Genomic DNA, 19,922 nt, shown 5'->3' with positions numbered 1-19,922 from the left:
AAGACATTGGTGACTTAAGCAGAAACACAGCTCTTAAAAGGGCACTTGCTGCAGGGCAGCTTATTCCTCTGGAGCTTGTTTAAGTGGAGTGTAGCTCAAACAGGGCTGTGAGCTAAGCCCTCAAAGGCAGGATTTTTAAAGCTCCCAAAGTAACTTAGGACCTCAGTCCTAAGCCCTGCCAGCTCCACAGACTCAGTAATTCTGTTCTGCAGCTCCAAAGCTTTCTTGTAAGGATGCTCGCAGGGCCCTGGGCGCGTATCTCTTTGTGTGAGACAACGTGAATCACCGTGGGAGAAAATGAAACTTCCCCTTTCATGTGGATGCTTTCTAGCAGATAAGAAACTGATTAATTAAATGCTAGACACGGCTGTAAAATAGGGAAATTAAGGGTTGGGGAGAGATAGCAGTCTCTTTTTTGTTTCCTTTAGATTGAATTTTAAGCACATCCTTATGGTTATGCGTTGTGGGGCATTTTGTGCATATCTGGACTGACATTTTCTTGTCTTCAGGATCTTGACCATCTTTCTCAGCACAATAACATTGTTTTCATTTCTCTTGTGAGGCGCCTAGCACTACTGTGTACTTCATGTTCAGGGCACGCTGGGCTTTCTATGCAGTTGAATATACTCTTGGGTCATGATCATAACAGGTCAGAGTTGCTGGGCTATGGAGAAAGTATCAGATCCTCTCAGTAGCTCAGGGACTGCCCTAGTGGTTGGACCTGACCCTTTGGTTTCTGTTGTGCCTCTCAGCCCTGGCTGTCAGGGGCTGGAAAGTGGGGAACTGGAGTGGCCGTGGCTGATCCACCCAGTGTAACGCCTGCTTAGGGATGTGGGGTCATTTTATTGCATGTACCCAAGTAGGTGAATGTTTCCTTATAATATATAATGTTTTCTTATAATATATTATATAATTTTTTATAATATATGCTTACAATATTATGTTTTCTTGTAATATATAATATAATGATGATTTCTTAATATATCCCTGTTCTTCCAAGGCTAGAGAGTTGCCAGATGGATGTGTGAGTCTGATCATATTGTGGTTCCCCTTGCACCACCCAAGCCACACGGTTTGCTGAAGACGACTTTCAGCTGAGTGATACCACTGCCTTGCCCCTGGGGATGTTCTGGGTATCAGACGTGTAGGATAAAAAACCAACAGGGAAGCAAATATGTGATCAATTCTTGCAGAGCTGTTCCTGATCTCAGAGACCAAAGGAGTGTCGTGTTACTGCAGTTCCCAGATGGAGATGCCGTGTAATGCCTGCGTGAAATATCCCAGCATGCTAGGGACATGGGGCCTGGGTGCTGCAGAGGCTGTACGTGGACAGAGGAGGGTCATTTATTTAATGGTAGCACTGGTGCCGATCTTCAGTCTGGGCACGGGACTGTTGCAGACTTAATTCTGTGCGAGGGGGTGTGCAGGAAGAGCTCCTGCCTGTGTGAGCTGGGTTTGCTGCCCAGCATGTGCCTCCTGGGTGTACCACGGGCATGCCTGAGAGTCCATTCCTGGGCTTCTGAGGGGCTGACGGGGAGTCAAACAGGCACAGGACTACCCTTAGTTGTTTCTACTTCTGCTGTTCCAGAAAGTCATCTTAAATATTTGTGTTGCATCTCACCGCGTTGTGCTGCTTACTTGCCAAGGCTGGTTGCCTTAGACACCAGGGCCCTGGTAACTAGGACAACAAGATTGAGCAGGCAAAGGTAGAAATAATGGTAATAACTTTCTCAACTCCTTCTGAAATAGGCTTGTATGAACCAATACCATGCACGTGGGCGACTTGTGCAAGGCAGAAAGGCAGAACAGACTGCTGACATCCTCAGATCCTGCTGGCAGCACTGCCCTAACGGAGCAGTCGCATCCTCCTGCGACTGGAAACAAGCCACCAGGCGCACGTGGACGTGGCTGACCTCTTCCTCCTCCTCCTCCTCTTCCTCCTCCCCAGGGCTGGGGCTGGAGCAGGGCCCAAGAGGTGCTGAAGCCGAGCCCTTGGGAGCCAGCCCTTGTGTGCCTGCCAATTTGGCACAGCCCAAGTGGGAAGCTTTCTTCCAGAGACGTTGTCCTCTCCTGGAATAGTTGGCTGTTGGTTTGTTTGCCAGCTGGGAGGCTGAAGAGGGCCCTGGAGAAGATCATGATTGGCGTCCTCTCTCATTCCTCACGTGGCTGACTTCTGGATAATGTTTACACAATGGGCATGGCTGGAAGTCAACTTTTGATGCAGTTCTGCTTTCCTTTGATAGCAGGCTGTTTCTGTCCTTCTAGGTAATCCCAAATCCAGACTTAAGGCAACAAAACAGTATTTCCTAGCCCACCTTTGAAACATATTGCCCCTGGAAGCTTCTGCGGATCTGCGTCCTGCTGTCCCTGTGCCTTGTTACTGATGTGTTTTCTGCAGTAGCAAACCAACACTGTGTTCTCTCCTCTGGAGAGCCTCCAGCTCCATGAATTTGTTCTAGCAAGATACTTGTCTAGCATCCTTCACTGCTCTGTGTGTTGGTATGAAACACCCTTGACCAAGACTCCCTTTTTCTGTGCCCTGGTGTAAGTTTGGGATCGTCCAGCAGTGCACAGAGGGCTGGAGGAGCTGCCTTCTTGGGAGCAGTGGGCTTCGGGAAGGGCAGCATGTCCACTTCTTGTGCAGACGCAAAAAAAAAAGTACTTGTGGCTTCTTTGCCCTCCTGGTAAGGAGGAAAAGAAATTCCATTGCCAGCTATGCTCAGTCAAAACCGTCTGCAAGAAACCTGCTTCTGATGTCTCAGTTGGCTGCATGTGTGGAGAGGGGGTCACAGCAAATGACAGAAGTGTCAGTGATAAAATAACCCTGAGCTATTTCTGTACTGGTCATGGGATCCGGTGAGTGGCTGAACCCTGCCCGGGATATCCACGCGGCCTAATGAAAAGCTCAAGTTAAAGATCCAGGTCTTAAAAATAACCTGTTGGATGGGATCCTAGGCATCCCCTTGACAAACAGCACCTAGACCAGGGCTGTGGAGCATGCTTCTGTTGTGGGTATGGTGTCCCGGTTTGAGCAGGTATTCCTGCTATTTTAAGATCAGTGCCTTCTGGTTTTGAGGTCTCAACTCACACTTTTACTTACCACTGCTCACCCTTGGGGTGCAGACCTTGAAAGTCCTCTCCTACAGGCTGGCTGCTCTTTAGCTGCCGGCGGTGCCGGGACTTGTGGTTGTCGAGTGCTTGTGTGAGCCCAGAAATTTCGTGACACTGAGATTTCCAGCTGGCTGCAGTGCTTCGAGAGGGCGTTGGGAGTTCATTCCCCTTGGCTGAGCTCAGCTGGCTGGCCTTGCTCTGCCTCTCTGCCCTTTCTCCAGAATCCCTTCACTGGCTGCACAAGGAGGCCTGTGATACATGTAGACCACACCGGTAAGGAGCCCACCAGTGGTTCTGCAGTAAAAGCTGTAAATGCTCACACAGTAAAGATGTGGCTGGGCAATATCTCACAGTAATACGTTGGGTTCTCTTATTATCAACCACGAATATTGTAATAATCAGTGCCAAAGAGGTCTGGGAGTAGCCTTCCCCAGGGTCTGGCTGTCTTCTCTCTAGGACCAGGGAGGGTGCAGTAGTGGTTGAGCAGCCCTGCTACTGACTAGTAGCCATAGGAAAGCCACGAACCCAAGAGCTGAGATGGCTTTTGGAGCAAATTCTCGCTGGGATATCTGCTGGTCATTGCCAGGTGTTGTCTGGTGGCTGCCTGCTTCATGAGGATCGCCTCCTGGGGTCAGTCTGCGGGCTGTTCCTGCTCAGGTGCCTCCGTAAGGACCTGTCTGCTGAACAGGCCGAGTGCTCATCGCTTGGCCAAGTGACAGTGAAAGCAGTGCGGCACCATAAGGCGAAGCAAGAGCACTCTGTAGGGAGCACCTTGTCCTGCTGGGATTTGAAGGCAGTGCCCCTGGGTGACAGCTGCGGAGGCCAGCGTGGTGGCAGCACGTCACTGTCTCCTCCTGTGGCCGTCCAGCTGTCCTGCGAGAGGTGGCTTGGTGTGAGAAGCCATTTACACAGCCGCCCGTGGATCTCAGGGGCCTTGGAGGAGGAAGGAGGGGAGGTGAGGATGTCTGGTGTAGCTGTGCTGGTTCTGGGGAAGCGCTCCGCTGAAGTCTGTGTGGTAGCGTTTCTTCCTCCCACGTTTCTGGGAGCTGGATGGGTTCAGTAGCGTGTCTGACACGTTTCTGAGGCTGCCAAGCTCTGTTTGCTCTCTCTCTGAAGGCTGGAGAAATAGGGAGCTTGAGACAAAGTAACTTCAGTTAATTTAACATTGGTGACTGGATGTGTTTGCCGTTCCTCCTGATGTGATGGGTTAGTTCATAGAAGGACCTCACCATCCGAGGAATCACTGTGACAAATCCAGATTGGTTTGCCTTCTGAGTGGAAAAGGCACAGCAGCTTTGCTAATCTCTGCTCTAGTGGACAAGGTGGTAATAACAGGTCAGCCTCACACAGAAGCGTTGGGCATTGCCCAGGGAGTGCCCCATCACTGGGGTTGGGATTTCTTCATTTACGAAGAAACCCTGCTCCAAGAATTCTTTTATATGAAATTGCTTTGAAATTCCTTTATATAAATAACTTTGGGTTCAAACAAGAACAGTAAAGGTACTTGTGTATCCTGGCTTCCTGTTGTTTTCTTAGCCTTGACATCTTGATTCAATGAACTTTATTTTAATGGAGTTGTGAGACTGGGGAATTTTTAACAAAATTGGGGAGAAAAAAGTTCAAGTCAGTATCCAACTATGTGACACTACCTTGATATCCTCAGCTGAAAAGTGGAAGCTAAGGAACAGGTAGTGGAGCACGTGGACAGGCATGACATTGGTGTATGGGCCCTTCTGAAAGAAGGGACCGTGAAAAGAAGACTTACCTCTTGGATGTTGTGGAGTTGTTGGGGCATAAGAACTGTGAGATCTTGTTGGTAGGCTGCCCAGTAGGATTCCCTAAAGGCCTTCAGTAAGGTTTCTCAGAGGAGCTTCTTAAAATGCTGGGCTGCTACAGAACGAAGGGGAAAGTCCTTACGCCTCAAGATGCTTGTTTAAATAAATAGCAGGAATACATTTTCAGTTGTCATGGTGAAAGCTCACCAGTGGAGATCCGGAGGGGGTCTGTACACTCAGGTGCCTGTTCAGTATTATCCTAAATCAAAATAATCCTTCTTGGAGAAGATGAATACCATCCTGAAGAACTCCAGCCCAGGGAGTGTCTGGTGTGAGACCATATTCTGTGCACACTGGCACATCGATGGGCTCGCTCCATGGGGCTCTATTTCAGGGAGTATTTGTGATGCTGTGCTGAAGACTTGGATGCAGCTTAGATTTGCATTTCAGGAATGCAAGCTGGACTGCTCAGGCTCAACCTTGTTTTTCTTCTCTGACCGAGCGCATTAAGAATCTGACATGGCTCTTCTTGGCAAAATAACAGCCTACAGCCCTTGAAGCTTTCCAGAGATCAGCACTTGTACTTAAAGTAGGAATATTCCTTCCTCTGGTTTCTTTCCCCGAAGCGCTGAGTGATATCAGACTTCTTCCCTTTCCTTAGAAAGAGGGACGTCGATGCAGAATCCCGGGGGAGCCGTCACGCGGGGCTTCAGGAGCATGTTGCCGTCAGCCTCTGAGAGGAGCCGCGCTGCGAGGTGCTGTGGCAGCTGGGGCTGAGTGGTTTTGCTGCCCGTGCCAGCAGCCTGCCACAGCTGCAAGTTCCCATGAGCTCTGCATTTTCTTTTGATCCCTGTCGTGACTCAGTGGTGTGGTAGCGAGCGTTTTATTCTGCACTTACGGTTCTGTGTCCCCGGTCCTGTGGCTGCTGAGGCGTGTTTTTGTGTAAGGCCTGCCAGCCAGACTGCCTGCTCTCCCCTCTGAGGAAGCCCTCACCATCACTGTCACCACTAAACCACATCCCTCAGCACCACGTCCAGCCTTTCCTTGAACACCCCCAGGGACGGTGACCCCACCACCTCCCTGGGCAACCCGTCCCAGTGCCTGACTGCTCTTTCTGAGGAGAAATGTCTCCTCATTGCCAACCTGAACCTCCCCTGGGGCAACTTGAGGCCATTCCCTCTAGCCCCATCACTGTGAGAATAGGCTGACCGCCAGCTCCCCACACCTTCTTTTCGGGTAGTTGCAGAGAGCAATGAGGTCTCCCCTGAGCCTCATCTTCTCCAGACCACACACCCCCAATTCCCTCAGCCGCCCCTCACAGGCCTTGTGCTCCAGGCCCTTTACCAGCTTCGTAGCCCTGCTCTGGACACACTCCAGGGCCTCCATGTCCCTGCTGGGCCTCTCCTCTGACCTTCATATGTGGAGATAGGCACGAACAAAATTTGCTTAAAATTTCTGTGGGGGAACACGAGTGTCTGTTCATGTACAGAGCCCAGCTTGTATCGTCTCTGGCCTGTGTCTTTGTGCCGCAGCAGCCCGGGGTGGGCTTGCGCTGGGGGCTTCTGGCTGGCGTGCTCCAGCCATTCCTCCTGGGAGGCGCTGCCTGCTCTCAAGGAGCTGCTTGCTGGCACGTGGGAGCTCATTGCAATTCAGGGGAAGTAGCTGAAACTTTTCTGGAAAAGTAGGTCAGGGAAATCTGCCTGTCAGGAAAGTCTGGGGGGAGAAAAGGGGATTTGATGAAGGCGATAACAGCCCAACGCAATCCACCTCCATCTGCTTCTATTGAAGGGATTTGTGGCTTGAATGTAAATCATAAAGGCGTCTGTAAAAATGCAGCTCCTGCTCGAGAGGCATCTGGTGACCTCCCTCAGCAGCGGCACCTTGTAGCTCTCCTCTGTCTGAGCCGTGCTGCCTTGCAGGTAGGTTTTTGGGCAGCCATCAGGGCTGGCAGGGTATGGACCATCAAATCCCAGAGGGCAGCAGTGTCCTGCTAGTATCTTGTTGTCAGCATGGCTCCTGTTTGACCACAGGGCTTTCCTTTTAACAAAACCATGCTTATAACAGGCAGGCTGCCCCTGAGGCTGGATGGAGAAGCCTCGTGAACAGCAGCATCCTCTTCTGTTGCAGCAGGTAGGGCTGTCCTCGCATTGCTCAGACAGCGCTGAGATCCGTCTCACCCACCTCTTCCTCTTTACGAATGTGCCTACCCGGTACTGAAGAGGCTGCCGGGTTTTCTAGCAGCCTCAACCGTGGAAGAGATTTATTCAGTGCTGCTGCTTTCAATAGGTGCTGGTCTGCTGCCAAAAAGGGGAGAGCCGGTTTGGTTTCTGTTACTGAAGCAGCTCAGGTTTTCGGGAACATCGATAGCTTTACGCTGTTCTCTGGGTTACACGCCGGGAATTGATTTTGGGCGGAGAGCAGGAGTTCTCCACACTGCCGCTTCTTAGCCAAGAACTGGTCCAGTAACTAGCCTTTGGCTATGGGAATAATATGTGCCGAGAAGGCAGCCTCTGTCTCCTACTCCGCGGATGCTTTGGGACCAAGGTCCAAATGTAAAGCAAAAAGCACCAGATGCAGACTCAGCTGGAAGCAATAAATTTCAGGTTGGAAGTGCTTCAGTGGTTTGTATTGTAAAGGCAAGTTCCAGGGAGAGAGGTTTGCTTCAGAAAACTCACCAGGACTTGTGCTAATAACAAAACCTGGGCAAATGAGGAGAATCTTGTTTAGGCACAATGCGATTAATGCACCTTCACGCTAACACGTGAGGCGACGTGCACTCACCTGTGGCTTCTGCCAGTGCAAATGTGAAGGACTTCAAGCCTCTTTCATAGAGTTCAAGACGTGGATGCTGGGAATAGGAGTCCTCAGCGGCTGGGATGATCGTTGGATGCTTTGTCCCTTTCAGTGGTGAGAAGAGAAACACACAGGGCTGTCAGACTGCATACGTTTCTGTTCTCCAAAATGGGCCGGAGCTGGAGGACCAAATGCTAATAGCCGTGCTGCCGGTACTGCTGCTGTCACCAGGCTCCCTAGGGCTCTGCTGCAGCCTTGCTTCTGCTTTTCTTACATTCTGGAGCATCTCAGCTATACAGAAAAAGCCTTATGCATGTTCTCACAGGCTGGGGTCAGTGGGAAGACCATTCCCACCTGTAGAGCAGCTGGCGCACAGCAGCGTGGGCTCAGGGTGACCAACAAGGTAAATCGTACCCAGTCCCGTGAGCCCCTTCTGGCATTTCCTCCCAGAGCCCTGTAAGAATTACAGGGTTACGCAGTGTATTCATTTTTAGCTTCCTTTTTGAAAGTGAAAGGGTGACTCACGTTGTGTTTACTAGAGGGAAAGCTCACAAATAATTAATCTGCTTTTGTATGGAAATGAGAGCTCAGTTAAAATCTCCAAAGTCGGTCTATTAAGATTGGCTCGCTGAAGCTACTTTAGATGTGCCGGATTATAAGAACACTCATCTAAACATGTTTTCTGTAGAAAGCCCAGTTAATTGGATGGAGGATTATTATTCCTGAGCAGTCAGAAACCAACGGATTCCGGTCGGTGCCCTCCAAGAGGCTGGAGCTGGCAGATCTTATCGCGTGTGCCCTCCCTTCTCACGTGGGGGTTCGAAGAGGAGAATCACCTTTCTGCTTTTTCAGGCTCCCAGTTGGTTTCCTCAGCTCTGCGACTTGCCAGCGAGCCGAAGTGTTTCATTTCTGGTTGCTCGTGGTGTTCTCCCTGTGCAGCCAGGGCAGGGAGAGGCTAGCCCTCGGCAAACTCTGCTCCCTGATGTCTGCCCGGTGAGCTCCCCGCGCCGCTTCTTTGAATTCTTTAAAGCTATGGAGAGCCTTACTGCAATTTCTTTTAAATTCACAAATTTGTTATTATTATTATTAGCTGTATAGTAGGGTGATACTTAACATTTCCATGCACTTTTCATTTAAATGCATTTCTCTTTTTCTAAAGACTTGAATACAACATCTCAGCTTTTGTGTCTACTCTGAGGAGCGCTTGCTTGGCTCTTATCTGCCCACATCTGGTCTGGAGGAAAGCCACCGCAGAGGAGAAGGAAAGGAAGAGCTTTTTGCAAACAAATAGCCTTGCACCAAGGCTCGAGCGTAATGGAAGCTGAAGGGAGGCTCGGGATTGCTGAAGCGTGAGGTTCTTGGCCCAGATGAATAGTCACCATGGCCTGGGCCCCAGGAAGCACCCGTGACAGAAGGCTTGGGGTCTGGGCAGGGCTGTGTACGTTATTAGCCTGGTCCAGATGTAAAATCCTGGCCCAGAGGACTGTGCCCTGCAAGCTGTGGGTGATTTTTGGGGGTAGCGCTGTGTGCCAGGACTCGCTGCCTGACTTCTGATGGTTCTTGGCCTCCCCAGGAGTGAGGTCACAGCTGGATGCTGCCTAGAAGCCCCTTTGCCACTGAACGTGGGCTACTTGGGTTACGGGGGATAAAAGGGTGGCATATATATAGTAATAGGGTGGTGAATATAGTAATAACTGGGCACAGAGGAAGCAAAACAAGTTTCAGAGGAGGCTCACAAAAGCCCCGTGACAGACAAGACTGACTGCTACATGCAGAGCGTTGACTAGGGGAAGAGCAGACCAGCTTGTGCTTTGTGGCAGTGCAGGAAAATGAGCCTCGTTGTTGGTTTGGGGTGGTTTTTTTTTTGCTTTTTTCTTTTCCCCCTGCAGGTAAGACCTGCCTGTGCCCTGTGCTTTGGCTGTCACAACGTGAAGGACAGCGGGGCTGTGCGTGCCGCTGCTGGGGGCAGGGGTAACTGCAGTGGGGCCCAGCTCTAACTGGCCTTTACATGCCTCTCTAATTACACGTTGATTTTAAGCAGGGATTATTCTTCTAAAGCCGTATTTTAATTCGCCAAGGCAATTTCAGCACATATTAAAAACTAAGCCAGCACAGGCTTTGCATCTGCCAGTTCTGGCAAGATCGTGGTACCCAGGAAACCCAGGACCTCGTTCCAGACGTTCCTCCTCTTTGTGGTACCAGCCTATTTGAGTTCCTCCTGCTGCTGGTCTGGCTGCAGGACTGCCTCTCCCTTGCACAAAGCAGGGCTGGCTGCACTACAGGTGCAGAATCTGTAGGGTTTGGGCAAGTCAAACTGCACTGCGGAGTCCCTAAAGGACGTATCCCTGTGACCTGCTTCTTGCAAGGAAGCAGAAGGAGCCTGGCAAGTTCCTTGAGAAGCCAGCGTCTTCAGCGAGGGAGGGTGAATATAAGGTGCTACCGACAAGCTGCTGAATGCTTTGGGATCTTGGCTTCTCCGGGTTTGCATTTTGTTCCAGTGCCTGCGTATTGCCGTGCACGCTGTTGGTAATTGTGCCTGGTTTGATCTTTTGTACGCTTGCCTCTTGGCCCTGGGAGCTGAAGATAGCGCAGTCTAACCAGGCTGCGGTGCTGCCCCTCCCTCCAGGCAGCGGGGTGGTTTGTCTGATCCCCTTACAGCATTTCTTGTTAAGGAATTACCAGATGTTTCTGAACTAGGTTTTTTGTTTGAGTACCTTCCTGGGATGCCCCGGTCCCGAGCCCTTAGTTCAGTTCGCTCCCCTGCTGTTGTTATCCTTTGACTTTTGTCCTTCTCTTAAAAATTGTAGCTGATTTCACAGTTACTTGCAGTCTTAATTATTGCCTGCCCTTCTTAACCACTTCCTCTGCGTTAGTTAGAGTCAGAGGTGCCCTTCCTGGCTGTTTTCAAAACAGTATTATTTTGGGCTCGAGCTAGCTTTTCTTTCTTCCACGGTGTGGTCAGTGAACCAAAACAAGTCACATTGTTGTCTCTTCTGCTTCAGCTGGCTGGCGCGGAGCCGCCCGTGGGCCAGGCCCAAGGTGCATGCACTGGCACCCATTTCTGGAGCAGGCCACGTCGAAGAGCTGGGGATGAATCATTTCAGGAACGTTTATCCGCCTCCCGTGTGAAATTCAGAGCACTTGGAAAGAAAACGAGGGCACTGCGTCTGAACCTGCAGGTTTGATTTGGCCAACACCCACCCGGGCAGGTGGAAAGGAGCACCCCTGTCACGGCGGGTGCTTGCAGGCAGCTCTGTGCTAAAAGCCAAGCTGCTCCGTGGCACCAGGTAAGCTGCAGCTCCTTGCTGTGCTGGGGCTCTGACAGCTGGCTGGCTCTTTCTAGGCAGGTCGCAGGGTTTCTGTTTCGATCTCGCTCGCGCCACGGAATGCACAGAGTTTGCTCCCCCGTGATTTTACCACTTCTGTCCCCCCTTTTCAGACGAGGGTGCTTGTGTCACCTGTGGTCAGCACAGCGGCCTCACTGGTCTAGGCCAGTGTGGTGAGGGACTTGCATATCAGAAGTTCTTTGTTGTTTTTTTTAAAAATAGCTGCTGGAAACCTCCATGCAGAAAAGAAAACCTCATTTTTGGTCAACCTGGTCCCTTCTTGCTGCTGCTTGGGCAGTAGCCTGCAGAGACCAAGAGGGCTGGGGTGGTGGGTAAAAGCTGTGCTCTCAGCCACAGGTGGGTACCAAATTTCATGCTGCCTAAAAGGACAAGATTTAAAGCAAAACTAGTGGGGAAAGCCTTAAATCAAGGTTGAATAGGTCTGGGAAGGCAGCACAGCAGGTTTATTAAAATAGCAGCGCTCCGGCTGGTGCAGATCTTGGGGGTGATACCAGCCCACGATGCCTTGGTAGGGGATTTCTCCCTTGCTGACTTTGTCTAGCCCAGAGCAGCATGACTGGCCTGTAAAACGGCACGCTGGGCTGCTGCCGGGTTGTGTCTGACAGGACTCAGATTAAAGGTTAGCAGGAGAAGTGCTGCGTCGGGGAGCATGCAGAGCCAATTACCATATTCCTCTTTCCACTTAAGTTGACCGACGGGTCAAACCAATTCGCTCATTTAGCATTTATGGCGGAGCAGAAGGATGGTAGCTTAATAAAAAAACAAACCAACCTGGAAAAGTGGGAAGCGGTTTGCGTGGAGAGCTGTGCAGCCCCATGGTGAGGCACGTCCAAACCTCCAAGGCTGGCCCCGAGGGGAAGGAAAGTGCTGGAGCTGTTGGCAGTGGGAATCCTGGGCTGCTCTGTGCTTAGTGGGTGTTTTGGAGAATGGGGAACGCTCCCCAAATGGGTGTGTGGCCTCGGCCAAGCACGTGTGCCCTGACCTGGGGGGCTGTGAGCTGCGTGATGGCTCCGAGCCCGGCACCCTCATGCCCCTGCTTCGCCGCCCCGCTGCTCGGGGCCATCCTTCCCTTAGGCACACGGCGTTACAAGCGGTTCATGTCTTACTCCAGGTGCACCAGCGGCACGCCGACGCGTGGGCAGCATGACGGCAGCTGAAGGCCCGCGGCAGAGGTAACTTTCTGGAGAGGGGAGCACAAAGCAAAGCCCCCTGAGGGCAGCGTTGCTCCTGCCTCTCCCCGTGGCAGGGCTGGCACACGCTGCTTAGCGCATCGTGGCTTTATCAACGATGTTTCAAAGCATAACCTACTAAAACCCTGTGGAGGAACCATCGCAGCTGGTCCAAGAGCAGTTTGGGCTCCGATACACGCAGCTTTGAGGAGGAGAATGGCTTTGCACATCGCGTTGCCTACAGAGGAAGAGTTTTATATCCTCAGTGAGCCGCTGTGCCATCTCAGTGGCACCACCACGCTGCGAAGCCTGGCTCAGGACACGGAGGAGTGCTGAGAGCTTGCGATGGGAGAGCAGGCTCTTCCCGGGAGGCCTCTGGGTGGCACTCGGAGCTCCTGGGCAGCCCCACACGTGTCCCTGCAGCGGGGAAGCGGCTTCAGTCTGCCTGCATAAAGCGAGCAGCCGGCGGCAGCGAGCTCAAGGGCAAAGCACCGAGCAAAGCGGAGCTGTTCTGAGCTCAGCTGCCCGGGGATTAAAGAGTCAGGCACCCTTCCAAGGGCTGGTGGGAGCAGGACGTGCCTGATAAGTGTGCGTGTGCTGTGAGCTGGTGACCTTTAACGCAATTAAAAAGGGACTGCCCAGGCGGACGATTGCAGCTGGGGCTGCTGGGGTGGGCTTTCTCTCCTGGAGGACAGGAAAAATGAAAGGCTCGGGGTTAATGCAGTGGCACCGAGGGCCTGCTGAATGTGTTGCGCATGGAAAAAAGGCTGGGTTCTGCCCCGGATGGCCATCCCACGAGGGGAACTCTGGACAGCTGAGGGCAGCCAGCTGTGAAGACGAGGAAGGATGGACCTAACCTTTTCACAGGACGCCGTGCTCGTCCCTTTGCCTGCTGTGCTTGTGAAGCCACCCGAGTGCCACCTGTGGGAGAGCAGAGAGGCAGGAGCGTGCTAGCAAGCCGTGCATGCTCTGCCACGCTCTCCCCAGGGGAGGCTCTTGAAGCAGGCTGACGTCGGCCTTCATCCCAGGTCATCTTCACGCACGTCACTGGCCCACCTCCCTGAGCTGCGGCACCTGATGAGGAACCCGCTGCTGTCCCAGTTCTTCGCTCCTGCTTGCTGGCACCAGGGACGTGGCTTCTGGAAAGGGAGTACGTCTCCCTCCTCCCCTCTGCATGCATTGGTGGCGCCTCATTTGTGTATATCACAACACAGAACGCAGTGCCTTGGCTTCAGGAAGTCAGGAGAGCTGGATGCCGGTGGAGAAAATGTGCCACATCAGCTCAAAGGGAGCGCGAGGCCTGCCATTAAGGTTCCAGATCCCACCAGGGGCACAGATGTGCCTTTCAAAGAGCCCTCGGTGCTGCCTGGCTTCATGTTCCAGCCTTCACCTTCCGCGTGTGGCTCCAGCAGAAGTGCTCCTTAGCACCTCTGCCTCCTCGCTAGCTGCATCCTGTGCAAAAACAGATGTCTGAGGGTCCTTGGTTGTGCAGAGCTCAGGCTGCTTCTCTGCCAGGCCATTTTCCAGCCCGTGGATAAGCTTTGGGTAGTTGCACAGCTCCATTTTTGCAGGGTGCCTGTTCTGCCTGTACTGCTCACGCCTTGTGTTTTCACCCCATTTTCCTCTCCCCTCCGCCAGCCTCGTCCAGGATGCTCTGGGAAATTACACCTCCGAGGTTTGAATGCCATCAGGTTCAGTGAGCTCCTGCGTTTGCTTTAAAAAAGCGTTTGGTTTAAAAAGCTGTGATCAGGGGAGGGGGTTTTGCGGGTTGCAAGCAGCATTACACAGCTGTGGTCACAACCCGATGCAGAGGATGCCCTTGCCGTAGTTCCGCTGCCCAAGAGCAGTTCCTGCTTATCCCATATGATCAGGTAGATCCAGATTTGTAACTTACCTCCCTGAAAGTTGAATAACTTGTGGGGATCACGGACACACTGTTCTGATCGTCGTGGATCAATCCCATCCTGTGGGGATCTGCAGGGATTATCAAGGGACCCGCTGCTGTCCGGACCTGTACCTGCACAGCAGTGGCACAAATCCGGGCGATGCACGGACTCGTTAAGTAACGGATAAAAAGAGGGTCATCAGGGATAGGCAGGCTGCTGGGGAGCACCCTTTTGAAACAGGTGTGCTCTGTTGCTGCAAATAAATACGTTTAGAGTGCGGAACATGCGTGCTAATCTCGCTGGGAGGGGAGGTGGTGTTGCAGAAAGCACTGCTTTGAAAAGGGTTTGGGGTCGCAGGGCCCTGGGCAAGCGGTATCTCTGGGGGCGAGGGTGGTGGGTGGAAGCAGGTGCCCAGCTTTCTGCATGTGGTGTGGCTCTCCCGCTGCGTGCAAGGAAGCTGGAGAGGGTAGGAAGAGAAGAAAGGGGCTTTAAAAGTGCCTTATCAGACATAAAAGAGCTCAGTTTGAGGCTGAGGAAATAGGCAGAGCTGATCCGCATGCACGTACTCTTCCCCGAGGAGAGGCACCAGGTACTGCTGGGATCCCTGAGTTCCTCGGAGAGGAGCACGAGCAGCTGGTAATGAATGAGCTGCTTTGGGTAAGGAGCACGGCTTACAGCAAGAACGACTGCCGGGGAGAACTGCAACCTTTCAACATCCTCAAATTAAGACTCTTTATGGAAGCTTTAATCTTCTGGGGAGAACTTTTTCATGCGGGTAACTACAACTGTATGGAAAATTGGAGTAGTCCTTGACTTACACGTGCAAGCCTTGCACCTCCAGGATGTCCTCTAGGATCTAGGGAAAGCCAAAATGAGCACCGTCTGGGGAGCGGTGGCAAAGCTTGGCCGTCGTTCCTTGCAAATCGCCTCCTGGGCAGGAGGTCGGGGTGGCTGGCAGTCCCGCGGGCACTGACTAATCCTTCGAGCAGCTCTTTTTGCTGAGCCTCGGTCTCCTTCGTGGTTTTTCCCTGCCTCTTACCATGTCCCCGGGCTGCGAGGTGCTCGGGGTGGTTCTGCTGCAGGAGGCGTCCCATGGGGCTGCTGCCCCGAGTCCGCTCCTTGCAGCTGAGTGAGAGGAGAGCCGAGCTGTGGTGCCTGCAGGGGAACATTTGCCTTAACTAAGTCCGGGATAAGAATGGATTTAGGTGCTTTGGTTTATAAATAAACAGCACTCGTGGCCAAGGTAGATTTGAGCAGAGCTGGCAACAGCCCTGCTTGGGAAGGGATCTCTCCGCCACATGGCCTGCTGTTGGACTTCCTGTCGCACGTTAATCCCTTAAGCCTGCTTTAGCTCTGTTAATTTCCCTCCTTCCCTTTTTTTCCCCCCGTGGGCTGCCTCGGTGGCGCGTGAACGCCGGCGTTCCTCGGCCGTGCCTGTGCCCGCAGCGGGGCCGAGCCTCCAGGCTGCCTTCCCAGCGCCGGGTACCATGTGGCAGGGCCCCAGGGATGGTGGTGCCTGAATGCGTCCCATTCTCTCTGTCTTACAGGCTTTGCAGCCTGCGCCTGAAGAAGCTGACGGTGCTGAAGGAGCTGGACAAAGAGCTGAGCTCGGTGCTCATCGCCGTGAAGATCCAGGTAGGCTCCTCTCCTTGCCCGGCGGCACCAAGCCCTCGTGGTGAAGCACCGGTGTGCCTGTCCCCTGCTTCGTGCCATCCCCTTGCTCCTGCCTCCTGGAGCACCCTTGGGGTGATTTTGGCTCCCAGGAAGGGGGAAATGATGTCCCAGCGAGCTGCCTGGTGCTGCCTGTAGGTGCTGGGTGCTTTCTGGCAGCTCTCGCTGTCTGGATCCCCCTCCCTGGGGAGGGCAGGGGCTGTGTGAGGGATGTGCGTGAGTCCTGCAGGCATCTGATCCCTGTGGGATCTCTGCTGCCTCTGCTGCCCCCTCCCTTTCTCCGTGAGGCCTGAGTGGCCTGCCCTGCTGCCTCTACTCTGAACCAGGCAGAGGGAAGAGGAGAGGATCCTTTATCACCAAGGGGAGAGGGAATTTGCCCCCATCCCCACACATGTGATCCCGCTCTCTCCCTCTTTGCGGCTGGTGGCAGAGGGATGGGTCCTTGTGGGTTGTGGGCACAGCCTTTGCCGAGGGACAGCGTGGCAGAGCGATGCCTCTTGGGCGTGCTGTCCTTGCCACAGCTCCCCTGACCCAGCCGGGACGCCGGTGTCCTTCCTTCGTTCTTGTCAGCCGCCCGAAAAAGCCGCTGATCCCATGGAAAGCATCGTGGGGCGGGCGCTCGGCAGCTTTGCGCTCCCCCTGAGCTCTTTGTGCCGCACACATTAGGATCTAAATCCTGGATTAGCGCTGGAAGCCGCTGCATTAGCGGAGCTCTGGGAGCCGGGATTTGCCTTCGTGGTGGGGCGGCTTCCTTGCCCTGAAGGATCCCAAAGCGAAATGTGGGAAGCGTGGGGCCTGGAGGGAGGAAAGGAGCCCGGCCGGGCCGGGAGGCAGATGGAAGCTGTAGGCAGCTCCAGCGCAGCCTGCCCACAGAGCGGCCTCAGATGGAGCCGTCCCTCCCGCTCCTCTCCGAGGGAACAGATGAGTCACGGCAGCACGGAGCGCTGTGAGGGCTGCCCGCACTGCGCTGCCATCGCCGGGGTGGAAGCAGATGATGTCTGCGGTTTCTGGGGGACTAGAGGAACGGGGGAGCTTCAGGGGGTCTGCATCAGGATGACAGCCCCCGTGCCAGGCCTGCTCCGTGAAAATACGTGCCCCAGAGGGTGGTGGAGGCCTGTCTGGGATGTCTCAGCGACCACACTGACCTGGTCTTTAAAATACAGCTTCCACGTGTGGAAAGACCCCTGGCAAAGGGCAGAGGGAGCCCTCACGTCTGCAGAACCCCCCTGTTTCCCAGAGGGGATCTGAGCCTTCAGTGTCCTCAGTCAGGGGCTTGCCGTGAGGTGAAAGTCTGAACTACTGAAGTCCAAACTGAGGTTTGAATTTCTCTAGGGATGGAGATCCCTCAGCCTTCCTGGGTCCTGTCCCAAGCGCTGAGTGCCCTTGGGAGGGAGGAGTCATTCCCAACATACCGTGGCTGAGGCCCCCACAGTGGTGAGGAGCACAGGGGCTGGTGGTGTTTAAGAAACCTTCATTTCCACACTACCCTGACCAGGCTCAGCTTTCCTTTGCCGTGGCGCCGTCCCCGCGCATAACGTCTCCATGAAGAATAACTGCAGTTTGAGGAAAGACTGAATCCTTGGTGGGGAGCCTACAGCAAACAGCAAATGGTGAACGTGCCTAAGCAACAGGTCGTGGTGGTGGTGACCACCCATCGTCTCCTAACGAAGAGCAATGCAGGAAGGAAGAGTCGGGGCGTTCTTGGCCAGGAAGGCTCCCAGATGGTGAAGGGGATTAGCTCCACCTCCTCTCTTCCGTTTCAGGAAGCCTTTTCACAGGGAAAGCCTTGCTGCTGGCACAGTCGCTGGGAGCAGTGCTGCAGGCAGCTCCAGAAAGGCCTCTTGGGAACGAAGGACTGTGTCTGTAGAGCTTGGCTTTGCCTCGGTATCGGCAAGAACTGTAATGCTGCACCACTGCAAGATGTGGAGGCCTTTCCTTTCTCCCCTCGATAGGGTTGTTTTTCTTTTTTTGCCCTTCCTTACTACCCTGGGTAATACCAGCAGTTGAGGTGCAAGGAAGGCTGTCAACCAGTGCCACCACTGTGGGACATTGTATCCTTGAAGCTGGTCCCACAGCCCTGTGGGGACACAGCCAGGGGGTGTGGGCCTTTTGGGAGGGTCCGTGAGTTCTGCCGTCCTGTGACCAAGACAGCCTGCTGCATACAGAGGGGATTTTCCATCCCCCAGATCATTCGGTCTCTCTGGGTCAGCAGCTACGCCGTAGTCGGAGGTAGTGAAGGTAGGAGAGAAATAAAGGAAAGAGTATTAAGAGTGGGCTGTGTTGATGGAGATCCTCTTTTACTGCCCTCCTAGGGGAAAAAGCAGTTATGTATGTGGAGAGGTAAGGCATGTTGCCAGAGGAAATGGCTAGGAAGAGCTTTTGGAGAGATGAGGTAGGTGAGGGGGGACCCCTGAGACAGACAGACCCCGCAGAGCCAGCTGCGCCTGGGTCTGTCTGCCGAGGGAGACGTGCTCCAGGACTGTCCCTTTGTCCCTTCCCTGGCCAGGCAGTGCATTTGGACCTTTTCCTTCCCCTGCTGGTGCTGTCTGCCTGGCTCCAGCAGTGTCTGCAACCGCAGTGTCAGGGTGCGAGGAGCCAGGCGAAGCAGAGCAGGCTGGGGAAAAGCAGGTCCCAGCAGGTGGGCAGGGAGAAGGGGCCTTTGGCAGCTGGGGAGCAACCCCAGGATTTCACAAAGTGTTTATTGGCGTTTGCAAGGTGGCTCTGCGAGGTGGGACAGAGCAGAGCCAAGGCGCTGGCTCCTTCCTCACGGGCTACAAACACCAGACCCACGTGTGTGGTGTGAAGGAGCCCGTGGCCAGGATGCTCCAGCCGAGCTGTGCGCCTACCAACCTTCTTGCAGGGTTCGAAGCGAGTCCTGAGGTCGAATGAATACGTCCTCCCGCCTGGCGGCCTGATGGAGACCGAGCTGGAGCTGACCTTCTCGCTGCAGGTACCTCGCCCGGCCCCCTGGGTGCTCCCCTCGCACAGCATTTCTCGGCAGGAATGGTTTTGGGGCTCGCTGGGATGGGGGCAGCCTCTGAGGAGGGGCTCTGGTGGCTGCCTACGCTTTGATCGCAGCACAGGCTCATGCTGCTGGCCTGCTGCTCCGGGGTTTCAGGGGCAGTGGGGATTTGGGGGGTGACGCAGAGCGCAGGTGGCCTTTGAGGGGCACCCCAAAGGTGAGCAGGGCAGCCCCTGCTGTATGTCAGCACCGAGGAGCTCCCCACCTCCCCGTGGGCCATCCCGAGCCCTGCCCTCACGCTGCCTTCCCTCCCCCCAGTACCCACACTTTCTCAAGAGGGACGGCAACAAGCTGCAGATCATGCTGCAGCGCAGGAAGAGGTACAAGAACCGCACCATCCTGGGCTACAAGACCCTCGCGGTGGGCATCATTAACATGGCCGAGGTACGGGGTGCTGGGCACGGAGCAGGGAGCTTGGCACCACCGGTGCCGGCGCTGGGGAGGGAGCTCGGTGCCACGAGCACACCCACATTTGTCTGCCTGCCCAGGTGATGCAGCACCCGACGGACGGAGGGCAGCTCCTGAGCCTCCACAGCAACATGAAGGACGTGAACATCCGGGTGGCCGAAATCAGCATCTACTCCTTGTCCAGTCAGCCCATCGACCACGAGGATGGGAGCGTCCCCTCGGGTCCTAAAATCAAGGCTTCAGGTGTGTTAGCGTTCACCCGCGGACCTAAAGGCAAGCGTTTGGGGTGGGGCGTGGGGAGCAGAGCGCATCCCCAAGCGTCTGCCAGCAACACTGAGCATGTCGGGGCCTTGACAGATGTCTCGCTCAGCTGTGGCATCTGCAGTGTCTGCTTTCAGATCGCTCCCCAGACATTGATAACTACTCTGAAGAGGAGGATGACAGCTTCTCCTCGGAGCAGGAGGCCAGCGATGATGCTGTTCAGGGCCAGGTAAGGGAGAGCTCTGCCAGGGCGGCTTCCATCCTGTTCCCATCTCTCAGGCAGGGATCAAACATTGAGGGTCTGCACCGCCCCAAGCTCTCCCATCTCCCTTGCAAACATTTGTCATGGTTTCGGAGGGCAGAGAGCCACAAAACCTGGCAGCAGGAAGGACTGTGGTGCACGAGGTACTTGGATGAGCCATAGGTGCCACCGTTGTGTCCCAGGAGCTGTCTGGTCTGCAGCACAAAAGCCCTGCTGA

General features: G+C 54.1%; 1 protein-coding gene across 1 annotated transcript in view; it reads left to right on the top strand.

Moving 5' to 3' along the window:
* Positions 1-19,922, top strand: part of LOC311208297 (phosphofurin acidic cluster sorting protein 2-like) — a 43,404-nt gene that overhangs the window by 13,388 nt on the left and 10,094 nt on the right. Inside the window, exons 2-6 of the mRNA XM_084284936.1 lie at positions 15,629-15,716; positions 18,613-18,702; positions 19,033-19,158; positions 19,263-19,425; positions 19,581-19,672. Of these exons, the coding sequence (XP_084141062.1) occupies positions 15,629-15,716; positions 18,613-18,702; positions 19,033-19,158; positions 19,263-19,425; positions 19,581-19,672 (559 nt within the window). The remainder of the gene's footprint in view (positions 1-15,628; positions 15,717-18,612; positions 18,703-19,032; positions 19,159-19,262; positions 19,426-19,580; positions 19,673-19,922) is intronic.

Source organism: Netta rufina (assembly GCF_964035555.1).
Source record: "Netta rufina genome assembly, chromosome: 3".
Lineage (NCBI taxonomy): Eukaryota > Metazoa > Chordata > Aves > Anseriformes > Anatidae > Netta > Netta rufina.
This window is presented reverse-complemented; position numbering and strand designations above follow the sequence as displayed.